This window comes from Poecilia mexicana, unplaced genomic scaffold, assembly GCF_051168715.1.
Source record: "Poecilia mexicana isolate PSO_F unplaced genomic scaffold, ASM5116871v1 scaffold_5, whole genome shotgun sequence".
NCBI lineage: Eukaryota > Metazoa > Chordata > Actinopteri > Cyprinodontiformes > Poeciliidae > Poecilia > Poecilia mexicana.
In genome coordinates, this window is record NW_028263374.1 from 15747468 (window position 1) to 15767912 (window position 20445).

The 20445-nt window shown below is 41.3% G+C and overlaps 1 protein-coding gene across 3 annotated transcripts; it reads left to right on the forward strand.

Moving 5' to 3' along the window:
* Nucleotides 1-1544: 1544 nt before the first annotated feature.
* Nucleotides 1545-20057, forward strand: LOC106929628 (msx2-interacting protein). Of its 3 annotated transcripts, none has more exons than XM_015006689.2 (15): nt 1545-1830; nt 2904-3218; nt 6287-6763; nt 6861-7015; nt 7549-7749; nt 8731-8882; nt 8971-9096; nt 9188-9301; nt 9405-9518; nt 9606-9706; nt 9851-16925; nt 17683-17751; nt 17848-18042; nt 18596-18754; nt 19019-20057. In XM_015006689.2, the coding sequence occupies exons 1-15, from the start codon at nt 1748-1750 to the stop codon at nt 19148-19150; spliced, it is 9468 nt and encodes a 3155-aa protein (XP_014862175.2). In that variant the 5' UTR covers nt 1545-1747; the 3' UTR covers nt 19151-20057. The 3 variants fall into 3 exon arrangements, with proteins under 3 accessions (XP_014862175.2, XP_014862176.2, XP_014862177.2); XM_015006690.2 differs by having other exon boundaries at nt 6290-6763; XM_015006691.2 differs by lacking the exons at nt 1545-1830; nt 2904-3218 and adding an exon at nt 3236-4808.
* The last annotated feature ends 388 nt before the right edge of the window (nt 20058-20445 follow it).

Below are 20445 nucleotides of genomic sequence, written 5' to 3' on the forward strand. Positions count from 1 at the left end.
GACTTACAAGCGCTGAAGGAGAGAGGAAAGGGAAGTGGAGAATATTGGCAATGAACACACGAGGAAGCACCGAGGGACAGGCAGAGAACAGAAATGCTCTGACAAAGAAAAACGGAAAACTGGAGGATTAATTATTAGGAGGTGATTAGTGACATGGAAATAAGGTGAGTCAGAAACTGAATGTACTACAGCTGTGTTGGTAATGTGACAATGATTACTTAAGAATGTAGAAAACTAACAAAGCAAAGCAAACAAACTCAAAACGGAGCACAACCCAGTATGAGAATGACTCAAAGTACCAAGTCAAAATTTGACAAGAAAGAGTGTTAACGGGAAAACAGGAAGTAAATGGAACACAGCTTACCAAAATAAAAGAGGAACTGAGATTCACAAAGACAGCCAGGGGAAGCCAGGTTAGCAAAGATTATAAGAGTAAACAACAACTAAGATTCATAAATAGAAACCAGGATGTTGCTGAGATTTTAATTTGACTTAAAGTAATTACAAAACACACCATGATGCAAGAGAAACATTTTTTGGGGAAAAGTGTTCCCTCTGCTTCACATTTTATAATTATGTTTTTTTATTTTTTTATTTAAATCTTGAGTATACAATGATTTGCATATAGCTTTATATTCTTTAAAAGCCTTTACAGAACATGTTGTACTTTTACTTGAGTAAAAAATATTTGAGTACAATTTTTGTGTACTCTGGCCACTTCTGATTAATAATAATCAAAGCAGGGTAGTTGCATTTACTCAGTTACATTTAATGAGTAACTTACTGGAAAAAAAAAAGTACTCTTAAAAGTGTATTTACACCTGTACTTTTGACTTTTACTTGAGTAATTTTATTAAATTGAATAAAATTTCTGGATACTCCTGCCACATCACTGAATGAAGAATAAGCTTACTTTAACCTAAAATTCACCAGACACAGACACACACCTACAGTTTTTGTTAAAGTATCAACAAATTTATTTGGAAAAATGTTTCTTTTGCCTAATTTTGTTGTTTTGTAATTATGTTATTTATATAAATTATTTCCATTTTGATCTTTAAAATACTAAAATTTCCACATAACTTAAATTTTTGGTTGATGTAATCTTTAAATATTAAATGACTGATATTTTGATCAGTTACTGGGTACTTCAGTAGCCTTTTTACAAAATATGTTTTAGTTTTATTTGAGTAATTTCTTAGATGGCTACATTTTACTTTTACTTGAGTAAAAATAAGTTGAAGTAGTGCTAATTCTACTCTACCCACCTCTAGTAATTATGATTAAATCATGCAGAAATTAAGTATATATCTAAATAAAAATATACATTTTAATTGCTTATGTTGTGTATATATTTTCTTATTTTCTTCTACGTGTCGGTAACGTAGCTATCTTTAAACAGACATTTGTCTGCACTCGCACACAAAAATCTTGAGTTGATTTGCTTTCGTCATGAAACCGCGTGCTCGCTGCTCACGCACGCGCCTGGGTCACTCACGCACGCGGCTCGCAACCCGAAACCACCAACTGGGAGCGAGGCCGGCGCGCGTGCACGCGCTCTGACCGAGGACGCAGCAGAAGCAGCAGCAGCCAGCCAGCAGCTAAAGCTACACGGGGAGCAGGCGGTCGGGCCCACATCGTTCACGGAATCAACCGTCGGTCATTTTGTTCAGGCGGACCTCCGACCGGCAGGGGATTAAAAACGTGCGAGATCATATGTGTTTGAAGGGGGAAAGAAGATCGCAAGATGGTTCGGGAAACCAGACACCTCTGGGTGGGAAATTTACCCGAACATGTTCGCGAGGAGAAAATCATGGAGCATTTTAAAAGGTACGTTACGCAAGCGAGAGACCGTGTTTGCGGAGCTGCGCGCGCTGGCTGCAGCACTAACCTTTTCTCGATGCGAGGCTACGCTGCTAGCCCTGCTAACACCGCTAACGTTAGCATTATTAACTTTTACTCCTCGAGAGGTTTCCTGTATGGTGCGTGTGCTTTATTACATCACATTTGCATTTGTTTAAGAATATTTAACCAAAGCGACTCGCCCAGGCGTACATGTTGATATTTTAGAGTCTTCCGCTAACTTTTGCTAACGCAAGAAGGCAGTTAGCCGCTAGCCACCGAGCTACCACCCAGCCAACCATTTTGTGGGAAGTCGACAGGTTTTCGTGATCTGTGCAAGCCAAAAGACAGCCAGGGTCCACCGTAATGATGTGGAGGACTTTTGTTATTTTGATCACTCAAATACGATTTCTCCCTTCGCTGCCAGTCTAATATCGTAGAGAAGTGTTTTTAAAAAGCCCAACTCTAAATCATTTTAATGAGCTTTCAGGACTCGGGACCAAATGTTAGCAAGTTGTTGAGCTGCACAGTGTTCAAGTCGGTTGCTGTCACTGAAACTACTTTAAATTGTGGTGCTGTAGGATTAACTCCACAGACCGCGAATCATTGTGTTTTCCTCAGTTGTCATCACTAAGGTTGATAGACGTCAATATTTACCGCTTTACAGATCTTTTATCGTTTTTTGTTTGCCTTGTAATTTAGAGGCCATTCTCACCAACAAACTAATCTAAACCTAACAAGAACGTCAATTTGTGATTGTATCATTAGAATCAACTTGATTACTATAGTCTTTTTGTTGTTTGAACAGTATTTACAACACAAAGTGCCATTGTCCTGGCTTCAATGTAGGTTGTTTGTAATCTAAAACTGATTAAATACAAAAGGAAAATACATTTTCCTTTTGTATTTACCTCAGAGAGATAATCTCTCAGAGGTGGACACTATTGTGTTGCCTTCTCTGCTCTTGAATATCAAGTTTGTTCCATACAGAAAGACAGTAGGCTATTTTTGGATACTCTGAATGTAACTCCTTCTTTGTTGTGTCTGTAATTTCCTGTCAGGTATGGCCGCGTGGAGAGCGTCAAGGTTCTGCGAAAGCGAGGGTCAGAGGGCGGTGTTGCAGCCTTTGTGGATTTTGTGGATATCAAAAGTGCACAGAAGGCTCACAATGCTGTCAATAAGATGGGAGACAGAGACCTTCGGACTGACTACAATGAGCCGGGGTCAGTCCCCAGTGCTGTGCGGGGCCTCGAAGACAGCTCCCCCTCCAGCAGTCGAGACGTTGCAGGATTCCCTAGGGGAACAGTTGGCCCAGTGTTTGGCCCACCTGTGTCCCTACACACCCGAGAGGGACGTTTTGAACGGAGAATAGATGGGTAAGTGGACACAGTGTCCCTCAAAAAAAAAAATCCAGAGTGCTCTAGGTTTCATTTAAGTGTAAAACCTGTACACATAGTGGGGTTATTCATCAGGGAGCGGTACCTCCAGGGGTCACACAAAGGTAATCTAGGGATCACTCCACTCTTCATCACACCTGACTCGCCTTGCCCATGGGATTTAAGTAAATTAATTTCACTATCATTTGCAAAGGTAACTATATTTCAAGGTTTTTTTTTTACATCTGGTTTGGATTTTACATCCAAGAGGAATATCCTGGTGAGCTGTGGATTTATTATGTGGGATACTACCTTGGGGAGATTTTGGATATGTTTTTTAATCAACATGGAATGTAACCCTGATTTATACATGGATTTGCCTGAAGCTGGAGATAAATCCCAAATATGAAGGATTTACTTTTTGCCTGAAGGATTTATTGAGGTATATCAATGTCCCGCCACTGGCCTATCAGTTTTGACCCAAGACTTGATTGTTGGACTACTCCCTTTCCCAATATGTGGATATACCCTGTACTGGATTTTAAGTTTTAAGCAACTGGATGGAAGAACTTAGAGAATACACATCACAAGAAAGACTGAACAAATGCGTATACCCCAAGTTTTCCAAGTTACTTTAGAGTAAAGTGTAACTATTTTACTGATGCCATGCCCCGAATGTGGAAGTTATATTCAGAAGGCAGAAAGCGAACGCTCCCGGATCCAAACGGCCGTCTTCCAAGGTTTTTGGCGTAATTCTTCATCTGAGGAAGCATGAAGAAGGCTGGAACGTCGTGGATGCAGTTCGTCGTGGACAGAGTGATGTGGATCATACGGTGGCTAGGTTTATTGTTGCCATTTATCTGGAATACCAAGGTGTGGATGTACTGTGCCTGTGCGTGCGACCTCCAAGAGCCCAGGATGACTGTAAACAAAAAAAAGCCATATATTTCTACCAACACGCCTAATGGGATCGTTGGACTTTGGAATTATGCGATACCAAGACTCGAAAAGGATTTATTACTCTGTGATGTGTCTGATTCTTCCAGAAGTTAAGAAGCAGGATGTAATCCACTGGGATTTTTTTATTATTATTATTGGTATGTTTAGTTTTTTCTTCAATGGAATCGCTGAACCTTTGGGACATACTCCTTCCTTATTCTACCATTGCCACCAAGACTGATGATCCATGTGGATATATTTGCCATACTGCCTTCAAACATATTATTAGCTAGTTGACCTGGATATGCAGATTAAATTCATCATCATATTTTTTTTGACATATTATCAAGTTATTTTTCCCCCACTCCATTTATTCAGATTTGTCAAGGAGCATATTTCTAAAATTGTTTGCTTTTCCTTTTTTGTCCTCATCCAACGGAGAGAATTAAGTAACTAAATACCAAACTGTGGAATATACAGGAATCCTCACCTGGTCCTTGAAGATAACTCAAAGTACAATTCAGGAGAAACCTTTTTCCCCTAATTGGATCAATTGATGTTTTTGTTTTTCTCCAATTTTTCATTGGGGCATTCACATTCTGACCACCTAGATTTTATTTGGATTAATTTTGGTAACTTCTTTCCCAAAAGGTTGGTATTTCTCTGGCCATATTTTTATCTTTCTGCTTCCCTAGTGCTTTGTGAAAGTTTAGTTTACTGCTGCTTTTAGAGGAAGTTGCATAATTTAATGCAAGAGGTGAATAATCTTTTTTGGCCCATGAATATGTTTCCTTTCACTGAGTTACAAATGTAGTACAATGTGTAATTTACATTTTAAATGGCATGCATAACATATATAAATCCATTCTACTTAGATTGTATGTAGGATTTTAAACCTGAAAATCAAACAAAATGTGATTTTGTTTCTTTTATGTGAAGCATTTTTATCAGCCTCTGAAATCTGGACATAGAAATACAGATGAAAGAAGTTGAAGCAGATTGAATGTGACAAATGTTCTCTTTTAAGACAGCCTTGCCCCCTCCTTGGAGTAATTTGTCGCTGTTACACCATAGAAATAAAAAAACATATCCTAACACCTATTGTTGCTTAAACAACAAATAAATGTGGCAAGAAAAACAACGCCTTGCAAAAGTATTCACTCCCTTTGGTCTTTTTCCATATATCTCATGTTACAAACACAAACTTCAACATAGTGGGGTTTTTTCTTTTTGCTGGAGATTTATGTTGATATAGACTTTGGTTGATAACAAGGTTTATCAAAAATGTTTTTGCAAATCAAAATCTGAAAAGTGTGGAGTGCATTTCTTTTCAGTACCACCGATTTTAATAATTTTTCAACCGTTTTCCACTGCAGTTATTTTAGTCTGTCCGTTTGCACGTTATCGTCTCATATTGCGCCACTTTCTGATCAAACTTGTACCAGCTTCCCTGTCTACCCACAGCATAATGCTGCCAACACCATGTTTCACTGAGTGCATGGTAAGTTAAGGGGGGATGTTCATTGCTAGTTTTCAACCAAAAGCAGCTTTTGGCCAATTTTTGTCACTTCTGACAAGAGCACCTTCTTCCACATGCTTACTGTCTCCTAAGAGGCCTTAATGGATCATCTTTATTTATAATAAGGTGTAGTTATACCCAGCTGGACTCAGTTTACTCATTTAAGTAACTACTTAAAATATTTGGCTGCAATGGATTTTAATAAGGGATCTAAAAACAAGTTCAAGTCACACTTAGGTTTTTTCTTCCAATATGTTGTTAGTTTACCACATACAACTGCAACAAAACTGCACTAAAAATGGTTGTTTTAACATGACAAATGTGGAGAAGTTCAGCTGATTTGAATACTATTACAAGGCGTTGTAGTTATATGCACTTTTTCAGCCTAGATTTTCAAATTGCTGCCCTGTATGCAAAGCTGGTTCTGAAAACACAATGAGTAGTGAGCCTGTTCTTTCTTTTGTGTAGTTGTGGCATACTTGGTTGTTCTCTAACAAGTTGCTTTGTTGCATCTGTGCTGTATAAGTAACTAATGGACTGTTTTTAATTCAAGAGTTTACTAATTCTTCTTTTCTTTTGTAAATCTCTCTACCTTGTTCTTAATTCACAGTAGCTCAGAAAGCCGTGAACGTGCTTATGATCACAGCCCATATGGCCACCATGAGCGCAGCGGGACTTTTGACAGACAACGTCACTACAATGCCGATTATTACCGCGATCGCCCGGTGTTTGCAACCACCGGCCCCGGCAGCAGTGCCATCGGAGGGAGTTTTGAGACAGCAGACCCACATTTTGACTCTAGAATACGAGACCCATTTACCCTTACCAATTCAACACGCCGAGACCTCTACAGAGACGATAGGGGGAGACGTGTTGATCGATCGTATCACCACCGTCGAAGCAGATCATCTCATTCCTCCCAGTCGAGGCATCCGTCTCCTCAGCGGACCGCAGGGCAAACCTCAAAAACCCCTCATTCTCCTAAAAGAACCCCTTTGTCCCCCGGAAGAGGTCCAAGATCGAGATCTCAAAGTAGATCTTCAAGCTCCGACTCTGTCAGCAGCACCAGCAGCACAGGCAGCGGCAGGTATGCATCTTAAAATCTGGACGTTTTACCTATTGATTGACTTTATTCACTTGTTTGTCCAACTGATTTTTGTGTCTTTTCCGTCTCTGTTTGGCAGCGACTCAAACAGCAGCTCCAGCGACGGTTCCCGGGCCCGCTCCGTTCAGTCGTCGGCTGCTCACACAGCTCCCCAGACATGTTTAGTGATGGACTCTGAAGAGCCTCGCAGAAGCTTTGGGATTAAAGTGCAAAACTTACCAGTGCGCTCCACAGGTTAGTTTTGTTAGACAGCCTCTCAAATGTTCAGCTGGATTCCAGTTTGTTTGGGGGAAAGTTTAGTTTTCTAATTGTTTAAAATACCAGTTATTACTAGGGCATTTTCTGATTCATGCACAATAAACTTGGATTGGGCTATTATCAGTTTAAAATGTGTTTCCACTGCAGGAACCTTCTCCTTTTCCAGGATCTTTTTGTCTATGGCCAGAACAGATAATCAGGGTAGAAGTCTGTCCCAGATAGGAGAGCAGTAGTTTTTTTAAAGACTAAAGTGTTGAGGAGTTTCATTTTGGTTGGATGTTCCATGTTGCCGTGTTCTTTCTCAGTTTTAACTCCCCTACTTCCCTATTTTCTGTTAATATTGAATTGTATAACTGAAGTAATCTGTATTTTTATTTTGAAACGCATTTAAGATCCAGCCACTAAAATGACCTGTAAAAAAATTTATCTGTAATTTAGCACCATATTTGGAAAATCTGTTTTAATTTCTGTTGCAGATTTGACTGACAGTTTGACTTTTCCTTCTGCAGACACAAGTTTAAAAGATGGACTCTTCCATGAATTCAAGAAATATGGGAAAGTGAATTCAGTGCAGATTCATGGCGCATCAGAGGACCGCTATGGACTAGTGTTCTTCAGACAGCAAGAGGACCAAGAGAAAGCCCTCAGCGTCTCCAAGGGAAAGCTGTTCTTTGGCATGCTTATTGAGGTTACAGCCTGGAATGGTCCAGGTAAGTTGTGACGGATGACAAATCAGTAGGACCAGGCTAAAAAAAATGTAGTTATGAGAATAAATAGTCACTATACAAGAAAAAAGTCATAATACAAGGTTTAAGTCATTTGACAGTAAGTCAAAGTTGTAATAATAGGATAATGACCTCAAATTAGAAAAATGAAATTGTAGTATGAGGAAAAAAGTTGTAATAAAAGAATAGTCATTTTGACGATAGTAAATCGAAATGAGAGTAATAATAATACGGAAAAAAGATGTAATAATACAACAATAAACAATGAGAATAATGTAGTATGGAAAAAAATTGTAATTTGAGAATAGTCATCTTACAGGAAAAAGGTAATATTACAAGAACAATCACACAACTGTAAGTTGAAATAATACAAAAAGCCATATTACCATAAGAAAATCGTATTTACGAGAATAGTTGTAAAAATACAATAATAACACTTATTACGAGAATTAAGTTCTAATAATACGAGAATAAAAACGTATGAAAAAATGTTGTAATGTTATGAAAAAATGTTGTAATGTTATGAGAAAAAAGTTACAATGATGTCAGAAAAAAAAGTTGAAATAATACAAGAATAAACTTGCAATATTACCAGAATAAAGTCACAGTATTAATAGAATAAAGTAATAATTTTATAACTCTTGTGAAGTTATACTATGGTATCGGTTTTACCAATAAGGACATACTTAAACACATCAGCATCAAATTATTATCAGTAGCAGGATTTTTCAACTCTGTTGAAGCTTTGATCTCATTAATGTTTTAACTTTTTTCTGGTAATTTTACGACTTTTTCCTGCTAATATTGTCTTTGTTCAATTTATGACTTCATTCTCGTAATTTCAAAACTAAAATCTTAGTCTGGCTCTAATACTTTGGTGTGAGATGGAGATTATTTAACATGACTGAACTTCCAAAACGTGAGTGGATGTAAATGTAGCTATTGAAACCTGTTTCTTCCCCTCAGAAACAGAGAATGAAAATGACTACAGACCGTTAGATGGACGCCTAGACGAGTTCCACCCCAAGGCTACACGGACGCTGTTTATAGGCAACCTTGAAAAGACCACCAGTTATCAGCAACTCCTGGACATTTTTCAGCGCTTTGGAGAAATTGTTGTAAGTTGTCACCCAGATTTGTGCTGTGAAACTGACGTTTCCCACTTTACAGTAAGCATTGTTGTAATTCTTGTCTCTTCCTCTTAAGGACATTGACATCAAGAAAGTAAATGGGATTCCTCAGTATGCCTTTGTCCAGTACTCTGACATTGGCAGCGTTTGCAAGGCCATAAAGAAAATGGATGCAGAATATCTGGGAAACAACAGGCTTAAGGTAGTAATTTTATCCCCGGAACCATTTCTTTTCTGTGTTGAATTATTTACTGTTTATGTCTGTAAAATTTCTGCTCTACATCTCTTTGCAGCTTGGTTTTGGGAAGAGTATACCTACTACATGTGTTTGGCTTGATGGTTTGGCCCCCAACATCACAGAGCAATACCTCACACGGCATTTCATGCGTTACGGGCACGTAGTTAAAGTAAGCCTCTTTTATTTATTTATTTATTTTTTTACATCTCTATGGTTTTCTGGACTTTATTTTAGTTCTTCTGGTTGTAACTGTGTGCTTGTACCTTTCATAGGTCGTATTTGATAGACTAAAAGGGATGGCGCTCATCTTGTACAACAACACGGATTTTGCTCAGGCAGCTGTGCGGGAGACCAAAGGCTGGAAGATCGGTGGTAATAAAATTAAGGTAAAAAAAAAAAAAGATACATTAATGTCTTTATTTAATTATTTTTTCCTTATTTCTGTATTTAATTGGTATTTTGCTCATCAATAGGTGGATTTTGCAAGTCAGGAGAGCCAGAATGCATTTTACCGCTCAATGCAAGCCTCTGGACAAGACATTAGAGACTTCTATGAAGTTCCACCAGAACGACGGTAAATTTATTTTCTTTCTCATTTAACTGCTCCATTGGCATTTTAAGGAATTTAAATGAACCTGTCGTAAATATATAGAAAAGCAAACGTGTATATTTTTAACATTTCTAAAGTGATTAATAATCTCTTCTATTCATTTCACAGAGAGGATCGCAGACCTCCTTATCATGAGTTTACAGCAGAGAGAGCTTACTATGAGAATATAAGAACCACTGGCCTTTATCCAGAGGAAGCTCGCAGAGAGTACGCCGCACGCAGCAGAGAGCGTTTTCCTGAACTGGAGCATTATCAGGGAGAACACTTTGACCCACGTTATCATGAGGATCCAAGAGATTACAGGGATTACCGAGACCCCTTCGAGCAGGACATCAGAAAATATACCTACATTCAAAGAGAACGAGAAAGAGAGCGCGAACGCTTTGAGGCTGATCGCAGCAGGTGGAGCCCATCGCAAAGAAGAGCCGTCACTCCCACAATTTCTCCTTCTCCGTCCGAGCGTGCTGCCAGAGACTCAGAACGGCGCGTTTACAGCCAGTCTTCAGAGAGGAGTGGCAGCGTGAGCTCCATGTCGCCTCCACATTTTGACAAATCTGAAAAGACCTTGCTAGATCACGCAGCAAAGAGTGAGAAGAGCGCTCAGCCCGATCGCGTGCCAGGGGCAGAGAAAATCAAACGTCCAAAAAGAAAAGATAAAACTGACAAAGAAAAGACTGAAAAGAATAAATCAAGAAAAGGAAAGGGTCAGTCCCCGGCTAGCCAGGTACCAGAAACGGAGACGGATGCTGCTTTTGATGGAGGATCTGGAAAAGGAAGGGGATCAGACCAAGATGTTCATGAGAAACCGAAATCTAAGGTGGATGGAGACGCTCTGTCTGGAAACCAGTTAGCTGTTCCTCAAGACTCTGTAAAAACTGAAACAACTAAAGGGGATATTGCAGAGCTAGACGGAAAACCCAAACTTAAAAAACAACCCAAGTCTGATATTGGAAACGATGGAAAGGATTCAGCAGTGGATTCAGATCGCCTCGCTGCAAGAAAAAGGCGCTTTGGGGATATAGGTGGCAAAACTGTTCGTCAGAAAAGAAGCAGGCATGAGGACGAGGATGGCAGTCAGTCATCAGACTTTGGATCCAGTACCACATATGTGAAAGAACCAGACGCAGACAAACACAAAGATCCTCAGCGACGAGATGCACGACTCAAAACAGAAAAAAGTGTCACTCAAAAGGATGGACTAGAGGATCTCAGGGGACAAAGAGAAAAATCCGAAGGTTCTGCAGATCTGCCAGAGTCGAAAAGACAACAAGGAGGCTCTTCCTCCAGGAGGGTCTCACTAGAGGGGAATTCAGATCAAAGCATTGTAAGAGAGCAAGAACAAAATGCTGCATTCAAGCCTAGTCAGAATACTGAAACTAATAAAACCGCCAAGACTAAAGAAGACCATGTCGACATTGATCTCTCTCAGAGTTACCGCAAGCAGATGGAGCAAAACAGACGCTTACACATGCAGCAGCAGCAACAGCGCGAGTCTGACAAACTGAAAAAAGCAGAAAGTCTGCAAAGAAACGAAACCGAAGACCTGGAACATCGTAGCCTTGTACATGAAGTCGGTAAACCACCTGAGGACGTCACAGATAATTTTCCGTCTCACAAGCTGTCTGACCAGTTCGAAGCCGAGCCCGGGATAAAGAGAGAGCGTTTCTATAGGAGACAAAAAAGTGAAGACCCTGACTGGAATAGTACCCCTTCTCCAGGACACCAGGTTTTCTCTCAGCATGCCGAGGAGGACTTCATGGATGCCTCTCTGAAGGAGTTGAGTCGAAACAATCAGAAGATTCACCCAGAACTTGAGCTTTTGGTCAAAAGGACCCACAACACACAGGTGAACAAGACAAACATCCCCATTAATATTGGGGAAGAAGATCAACAAAAGAGGTGGGATAGCAGAGTTAAGCAGGACCTGCTACCCAACCTGAACTTTTCTAGAGGCTTGGGCAAAAACCTTCACAACCGCAAGCCCTCAGAATACGGCCTTTGGCATGATTTGGAGCCTGGGGAAGTGAGATCAGACTCTGAAGAGGATAGAGAGAACAAACCCCTCTCTCCTGCTCCCTCCACCTCTATTCCTTTTTCTGAGAGGCCGAGACCTGATCGGTTTTCAGACCCAAAGCTGGCTCACCTTGAAAGAAACAAATTCTACTCGACCGCACTTGACCAGACCATCACCCCCGATACTAAAGCTCTACTGGAACGAGCAAAGTCTCTGTCCTCTTCTCGTGAGGATAACTGGTCATTTTTAGATTACGATTCCCACTTTGTGAATTTCCGAAGCCAGAAAGACACAGAGAAAGTAGAATCAGCACCAAGACCTACTCCTTCCTGGTACATGAAAAAGAAAAAGATACAAAGTGGCTCTGAGGATAAACTGGATGACAGGAAAGAAGAGCCCAAGCCGGAGGAACAGGAACGAAGAGAGCTTTTCGCTTCACGTTTCCTTCACAGCGCTGTGTTTGAGCTGGACTCTAGACGACTTCAACACCTTGAGCGCAAATACGAAGAGTTGGAGCACATGTTGAACCAACAAGCTAGTCAGCAAGGAGCAGAGGGAGAACTTGAGACCGGCCCCGTTGTCCTCTTTCACAGCCGTTTTCTGGAGCTCACGCAACTACAACAACAAAAAAACAAGAGTCAGCAGCAGCAGGAGTATGAAGGAAACACAGTTTGTACAAGTGAAAATAAAGAGGAAAAATCGTCTGAGCAGGAACAACAAGATTTACGGTCTAATGACACGTCAGAATCTAGTGTGGCAGCTGAAATCAAACCCATCAGTCCTGTTGAACAAGTTTCTCCTGAACCAAAACTGATTCCTAATCTTGTTACTCAGTCTGCAAGCATAGATACACCTCCTTCAGACCAGAAATGTGTGTTACCATCTCCACCCGCTGATGTATGCCCACCTATGTCTTTTACAAAAGAGGAGACAAAGGAAGAAGTAAAAGAAAGTGAAGATGTTGTAACAATGCATTGTTCACCAACTGAGACCTTAAAATCTGAGACCTTAAAATCTGAACCTGCACCTGAAATGGTTCCTGAAACTAACATTTCTGAGGAGAAGCAGGAATTTCTTGAAGAGGATGCAAAGCCTTTAATTGACGAACAAACAAACGACCCTGGTTCTCATGAAGAGTTGGTTAGCAGATCAGAGCCAAGTCCTGAGATGTCACAACCAGAAGTGCCTACAGCCAGTAGTCCAGTACAACTCAGTGTTGCTGAAGAGGCAGATTTAATCAAAGAAGACTCTCTTTCCACATGTCCAACAGCAGTAGAGTCAGAAGGAGAGAAGAAACTTGAAGAAGTGAGTAAAGAAGAGATTTCTGTTGATACCGATGCAATTGAAGAGCCAGTCTCCTTTCAAAAAGAAAATAAAACAAAAGAAATGAAAACTAAAAAAGGCAGGCAATCTCCTGCTCAAGTTCCTTTAACATCTGTCTCTGAGAAACAAGCTACACGCAAGAGTGAGCGCATCGACAAAGATAAGCTGAAGCGTGGCTCATCCCCAAGAGCTGAAACAAAGTCCTCAGCCAAGTCTCCAACTCCTGGATCAGATCATGACCATTCGGAGCAGAGCATCCCGATAAGTAGAGCAAGAACTCGAAGAAATGTAAAATCTGTTTATGCAACTCCAGTGGAAGACGATGCACCGACTCGTGGCAAGGAGACTGAGTCACCTCGCTCTGCACGAAAGCGGGGTACAGAGAAAGAAGCTGTGCAGCACAGCACCGAGTCGGAACCCCCGACTCCAGCGCCAGCAAAACAACGTGGGCGTCCTCCTAAAAACCGCAAACCGGTTGAAGAGATTTCAGCTGCAAAAACAGAGAAAATAAAAATGGATAAGGATGCAGATTCAAATGAGTCGGAGAGCAGTGAACGGGTTTCAAGAGTTGCTAAGGGGAAAATGTCCCCTTATCTCACAAAGGGTTCCTCAAATCCAATACCCTCAGTCCCAGGCTCTAAGAAAGGGGATAATACTGAAGCAGCTGATGAGAATCAAGTAATGCATTTCACAGAAGCAGATGATTTGTCTTCACAACATTCGTCATCTTCAGGCAAAGATTCTTCAGTAAAATCAGATGTAAAGAAAGGTGAAAAAGATGAGCAAGGCACAGAACTGGACAAAGACGTTAATGAAAAATTATGTGAGGGGAAATCGAATGGAAAAGAGACAGATTCACTGCTGGGTGAGGAGAAACTTGCCTCAGAGAAAGAGAAGATCATAAAAGGAAAAGTCAAGCCAACAGCCGCTCCAAAGCCTCATGTTTTTAGGGACCTCCAAGTCATACTGGATGTCAAAGAGGTCAAAGATCACGTTTCCAGGTGCAGTACAGCCAACAAAGAGTGCCCTAATGAAGAAAAAGAGAAGAAGGAGGTAGACTCCTCAAAGAGCTCTTTCCTACAGGAGCGTGAATTGGAGCAGGCAGTTGAGAACATCGCCAAACTTACTGAACCGGCATTTCCGACAGAAGTACCGACTCCCCCTGTCCCTCCTGCAGAGGTAAAAAGTGACCCTGAGGAGGAAAAGTCTTGTAATCCTGCCAGTGAGACGGAGCTGATGGCTGCCATTGACTCAATAACTGGTGAAGATGTAAGTGTACCTCTCACTCCAGCCGCTCCAGTTAGCACAGAAGTTTGTTCAGAACCTGAGATCCAGGAGTTTGTCCCTCTGGTCAAGGTTGAAGAACCTGAAACCGCTCTGCAAGAGGAACCGGTCTTCTCAAATACTCCCAAAAAGAGTCAAAGGGGACGGCCCAAAACACCTAAACGCCCTAAGGCCCCAAAGCATGCACGAAAAGATGTGAAAGAAGAATTAAGTGAGGAGTTGACGGTGCCTTTAGTTGAGAGTGCAGCGTCTGATGTAAAGATTGTGGCTGAGAAGCCTCCATCTGCTGCAGCTGCTGCAGTCATCACTCCTACAACCTGGAAATCAGAGGCTGAACTTCCAGCTGTGAAGGCAGCAGAATCAGAGTTGCTGTCACCTGTGGAAGAGCAAACACAAGTTGTGAAACCCACACACCCCCAGGCTAAGAGCCCCATATACTCAAAGCCTCAACAGTTACCAGCTGATTGCGTTTCTCCCTCTCTGGCCTCCAACAGGCCCAACATCAAATCCATTCAAACCAGCCGAGCGCCTGTTTCTCCACCCGACTGGCGACACCAGTCTAAGGATCCATGTGTTACCTCTGCACATATAATGTCAGTAGCAGCCAAGGACGGCCAGCTGACCACTTCTGACTCCAACAGCAAAGAGCTAGATCAAGGCACAAGTGACTTGAGGAAAATTCTCATGATACCTAAAGCAACTACGCTCCCAGGAGGAGGAAGTTCTGTTCCAACCAGTCTGCCCAACCTCAGAGATCAGAATCCATCTGAAAGCAATCCTGCCATCACAGCTGCTATTCACAACAGATCCCCGCTCCCTGAGAGTAAAACGCAGACTCATTCAGTGCCACCTATTGTCCGAACACCCTCCACGTTACCTGGAGAGACTAAATCTGTGATCTCCGTAATTGCATCTACGGCAACCTCTGTTATTAGTCGCGTTTGCAACCCCCCTGAGTCTGAGGAAAAACCTAATCTAATCATTGGAAATCCCTCCATGGATGTGACTCTGCCCAAAACGGCCTACAGGCCCAGCAAAGACGATGGTGGACCTTACCATGGCACCACATTCAGTTCTGGGTCTTGCTCTGGTCTGCGAGTAAACACATCTGAAGGAGTGGTGGTGCTAAGCCACTCTGGCCAGAAAACAGAAGGACCCCTGAGGATCAGTGCCAAGATTAGTCAAATCCCACAAGCAACAGCCGGTGACATTGAATCTCAGCAATTGGTGTCGATTCCCCAGATTAAACAAGATGTTTACAGCCATTCTCAGTCGGGACATCAGAAGGGGTCTTCACAAACCGATCATGGGCATTCTGGTAAACTCCAATCTTCAATTAAGCAGGAAAGCAGCAGCAGCAGTTTAGAAAAGATGGATTCAGCTTACCAGGCGGGGCCCCAAGGAGTCGTGAAGCGTCTCCCGCAAGGTAACCAGCAGGTAATGGGTTACCACCAAGACTACCTGCAGTTAAAACACCAAAAGAAGATGGAGAATGTTGATCCTCATGGTACAGATGGAGCTAAACCATCTTGGACCTCCACTGTAAGCCCTGCTATAAGCCCACATTTACCGTCTCCCCCTGGGAACCATGTGGGCTTTGTCACATCCACTGGTGACAGAGGTCCGTCACATCTTGGTGGCATCAAACAGGAACCACGGTCCCCGAGAAAGTCAGGACATTCTCATCCTCCTTTCACCAAGGTGTCGTCGCCTCTTGGCTCCTCCTCACCCAAGGGGATCCCTGTAATGATATCCTCTGCTCTCAACCCCATGCAGCAGTATATCACCGGTGTCCACCACCCAGAGCAGTCTGTCATCATGCCACCTCACAACGTGCCTGGAGGTGTGGGACGAATGTCTCCTCACTGTGTCTCCCAGTCCATTACAGTGGGTCATCTGGTTCAGGGGGAGGTCAGGGTCAACACACCACCTCTGTCTGTGATGAACTACGTCCACAGCGAGCAGCTTGCCTCTCCTTGGCCTAGTTCCCTGCAGCCGCGGTCGTCCTCCCCCCAAGCTGTCAGCAGGGACAAAGTCCTCAAGGTCAACCACGGTTCTTTGCGGGGCCACGAGGGCGAACAGGACGAATCCAGACACTTCCACCAAGCTGGGAGACCATCCGCCACTCTGCCGTCAGACTCTCGGGGAGCTTTGAGGACTAACATGGAAACGTTTATCACTCAGAGAGAAATGCGAGTGCACAGTCTGCACCAGCAGGGGGAGCGTCTGACACTGGACTCCCATTCTGGACACATTCAAGAAACTCTGCCGCCTTCTTTATCTCCAAGAGCTCACATGTTGCCCAAAGGCGTGTCTGAGAAGGACATAAAGCCGCTGGAAGCAAAGAGGCCGCACTCTCCTGTATTTCAAAAGGATGGAATAATGGCGATCCGGCAGTCTGGCGCTGCTATAGCGTCACCTCAACGGGTTCCCCTGATGCCACCGGGACCCAGCGGGTCGTTCTCAGAGTACTCAGGAATGTACCCAAACCGCATGCATTCTCAGATCCCGGACGCCCCTGTTGGGCACAGCCAGCCGCCGCTGAACGTCACTCCGTCTATGGTAAGTTCACTGCGCTTCAGGGCTGCAGCTAAACGTTAGTACAGTAGCTGATTATTGTATAATTACATTTTAATAAATTGGCCCGTTTTCCAGATTTCTTATCTAACCATTTAAACTTATTTTATACAATATTGAAAATGCATAAGATGCAAAGCATTTTTGTTAAATAAGAAAATGAACATTTTACTTCCTAAAATGCAATAACTGCATTCCTTTAGTGAACGCTTGATGATTTGTAGCAAAGGATTTATCTTCAGCTAAAAAAAATCCTCGTAATATTTTGTCTTCTTTAGTTATATTTATCTGTTTATAAATCTATAATGTATCTGGAAAGTTAACGCACTGCCAATGGTAGGCTTATCCACTGAGTATCTCTGATTAATAATTGGGTAGCAACAGATGCTAAATAGCAGATTGTGTTTTTAACAGAGTTTGAACCGAGTGAATCTAAAACTATCCCACTTGAGTTTTGGTTAGAACATATTTACAGTCAAGAAAAGGTTGTTTTTCATAAGCTTAAATGCAATATACATGTTGTGGTTTTTTTAATCAAATGCTCCTTTTTTTTTTAGAGTGAATACTTCAGTTAAAGATGAATCAAGTACTAAATTAGTTGATTATTTAAAAAATTGGTTAATTGTTTCAGCTTTACTGCATTTATGTTTACATTTCAAAATGAACATGTAGATAGCAAAGGGGAAGCAGTAGTTTTCCCTCATTTTATGTCTTTTCTGATGATTTGCTTTCTAATCTTAAGGGTGCAGAACTCCAGGCTAAACCAGATGGAAAGATGACCCAGGTTGTTAATATGGTGCAGTTGCTCACGGTAAGACGGACGTTTGCATTCGTTGGTCGAGTCGTTGGTCAAAACTAAAATAGTGTTCGTCTGACTCGCTTTCCTGTTTCTGTGTAATTGAAACAGAAGTACCCTATAGTGTGGCAGGGCCTTCTGGCACTGAAGAACGACACAGCTGCTGTCCAGCTGCATTTCGTCTGTGGAAACAAAACTCTGGCTCATCGATCGCTGCCTTTGCAAGAAGGAGGCGCTCTGCTCAGGATCGCTCAGAGAATGAGGCTGGAGGCCTCTCAGTTGGAGAGTGTAGCCAGAAGAATGACGGTATGTTGTGTTTCGTCTTACTCCTGCTTAATTTCTTGTATTTTTGATTACAGTTAAATAAAAAGAGGTATTAAAATTCTTGGAGACTTCTTGTTTCTGCTTCTTTGTCACTTAAATGTTTCAGATGATCAAACGAACCTTCTCAGATACTTGGTCAAAATGAGTAAATACAAAATATAGTTATAAAATGCAAAAAAATTTTTAGCTACGATAACCAAACTTGGACCTAATAACTGGTTGCTTCAACAACTCTTATTTTAATTCAGCTCTAATGAAGGACACCTCTCAAATAAATTTAAACTTGGGCTTTGACTAGGCACCTTACAGAATATTGATTAATTTTTTTTTTGTTCTTTTGCTGATCTTGGGATCATTTTGATGTTGAGCCCCAACATCATAGAATCAGCTTTGTACCCCTGACTGGTAGACTGATCAATTTCACTGACATCGTTTCTCATCCGTTATGTGACAAAAAAAAAAAAGCAAAAACAAGAAGTAGTTTGTGGCACAGCAATGTATGTTGAGACTAAATGTTGACGTTGTCTCCCTGCAGGGTGACAGTGATTACTGTCTTCTCCTCGCTTTGCCTTGTGGACGAGATCAGGACGATGTCATAAACCAAACTCAAGCTCTTAAAGCTGCATTCATCAACTACCTGCAGGCAAAACTGGCAGCTGGTATCATCAATATCCCCAATCCAGGTTCCAATCAGGTGAGACATGACACATTTGTGAAGGACTTTGTTCATAAAGTTTTTTTTTTTTTCTTTCTGAAGCTTGTAAACCTCTACTAACCAATTCAAGGAAACATAATAGGTCAGCTTTAAAAAAACAAGATGGGAAAATTTGTAAATAAAATATACTTTATAGGGAGAATGTTTGTGATTATCTGTGTTTTTATTTATTGGTGTGGCTCAGCACTGATCTCCTGAATCCACAGGAAAGCGTTTACGTCTTGACGTTTCTCTTTCTTCCAGCCCGCCTACGTGCTCCAGATTTTCCCGCCCTGTGAGTTTTCCGAGAGCCACTTGTCTCAGCTGGCCCCCGACCTTTTGAACAGGATCTCCAGCATCTCGCCACACCTCATGATCGTCATCACCTCTGTGTGACCTGTGACCCCTCCCGCCCCGCGAGCCTCAGGAAACTAGAGGAGTTTGTTTCAGTTTCTGTTTCTGTTCCTGGATCCAGTGGAGGGGAAAAAAAAGAAAAAACATTTTTGGATGTACCTTAAACATTTGATTTTTTTTTTTCTTCTTTTGTTTGTCACTCCTGTCTGGTATATGTGTCCTTCTCAAAAAAAAAAGAACAAAAAAAAAAAAACAAGACAAAAAAAACTCAGGGATGGATCAAACCAGAATGAGTCTTACTTGACCATTTTTCTGCTGTATTTATATTTATTGAAGTTTTATTCTAGTGTGTTGGAGATGCGCTGAAGAAGGAAGAAAAACATAAAAACTGGTGATTATCTGGGTGGCATCTTTCATTGGTGTTTTTTTTTTTTTTGACTCATTTCTTCACAGGAGGATCATTAAAGCTGTTGTGCTGCAACGGTTAACGGGACATTTCATCGTGTAATTTTAAAATGAATTATGTACAGACTTCTTCACTCGGCCTTTTATTGGAGGAAGAATGAACTTGTAAATTTTTGGAGACCCTGATGAGGACCATGTTCATTTTAACAGCTACTTCATTTCCATCAACTCTGCTTATTTTTCTCACTACTGAAGAGGTCACACATCTGGCATGGGCCTCCACGTCGAGCAAGCTTCATTCTGAGGGGTTTTTCAGTACAGAACTTTGTAAATATTTTAAATATTTAAACGTCAGTGGAAAAATGGCGACTTAACAGAGACTTTACCTCCGGGACATACGAGAACGCAGAGTGTGGAAATTTAGATGGATCTTTACTTTTTTGATGTAAATACTTGTAACACAAAGAAAGTTAGCAAACTCTATGGAGTCTGCTGATGGCACTTCATATTTTGTAACTCAAATAAAACTCCAGAAAACATTTCAGATGAGGCTTTAGTTCTGTATTTGTCACTTTTTCATCTTTTTATGCGTTTATATTTTATATTTTGTTGTCTGTGCAAACCAACAAACAACGCTACAAAATATGTAAAGGAACAGACTTTTCCAATATTTTCTTATTCACTATTCAATAATTACATTTATTTAGCACAAATTCTGCCTCACAGCTTTGGATTTTAGTTGGTCATGAGATTTGTGGTGGAAATTTTTATCAGACAATATATTATGACTTTATTACAATGGTAATATAATTTCTTCATCCCCTCTTGATTATATACAAAAATACAATATTTTCTATTAATCCCATCAAAGTTTATTTTATTCACACAGTTCCTATGGGTGTTTTTTTTCTTTGGTCTTGTCAGAAACTTTT

Bases quoted from the DNA above. Each gene is read 5' to 3' on its own strand.
- LOC106929628 (XM_015006689.2), top strand. From the start codon at position 1,748: ATGGTTCGGGAAACCAGACACCTCTGGGTGGGAAATTTACCCGAACAT. The intron at 16,926-17,682 runs GTAAGTTCACTG...TCTAATCTTAAG, and splicing joins TGAACGTCACTCCGTCTATG to GGTGCAGAACTCCAGGCTAA. The intron at 18,755-19,018 runs GTGAGACATGAC...TCTTTCTTCCAG, and splicing joins CCAATCCAGGTTCCAATCAG to CCCGCCTACGTGCTCCAGAT.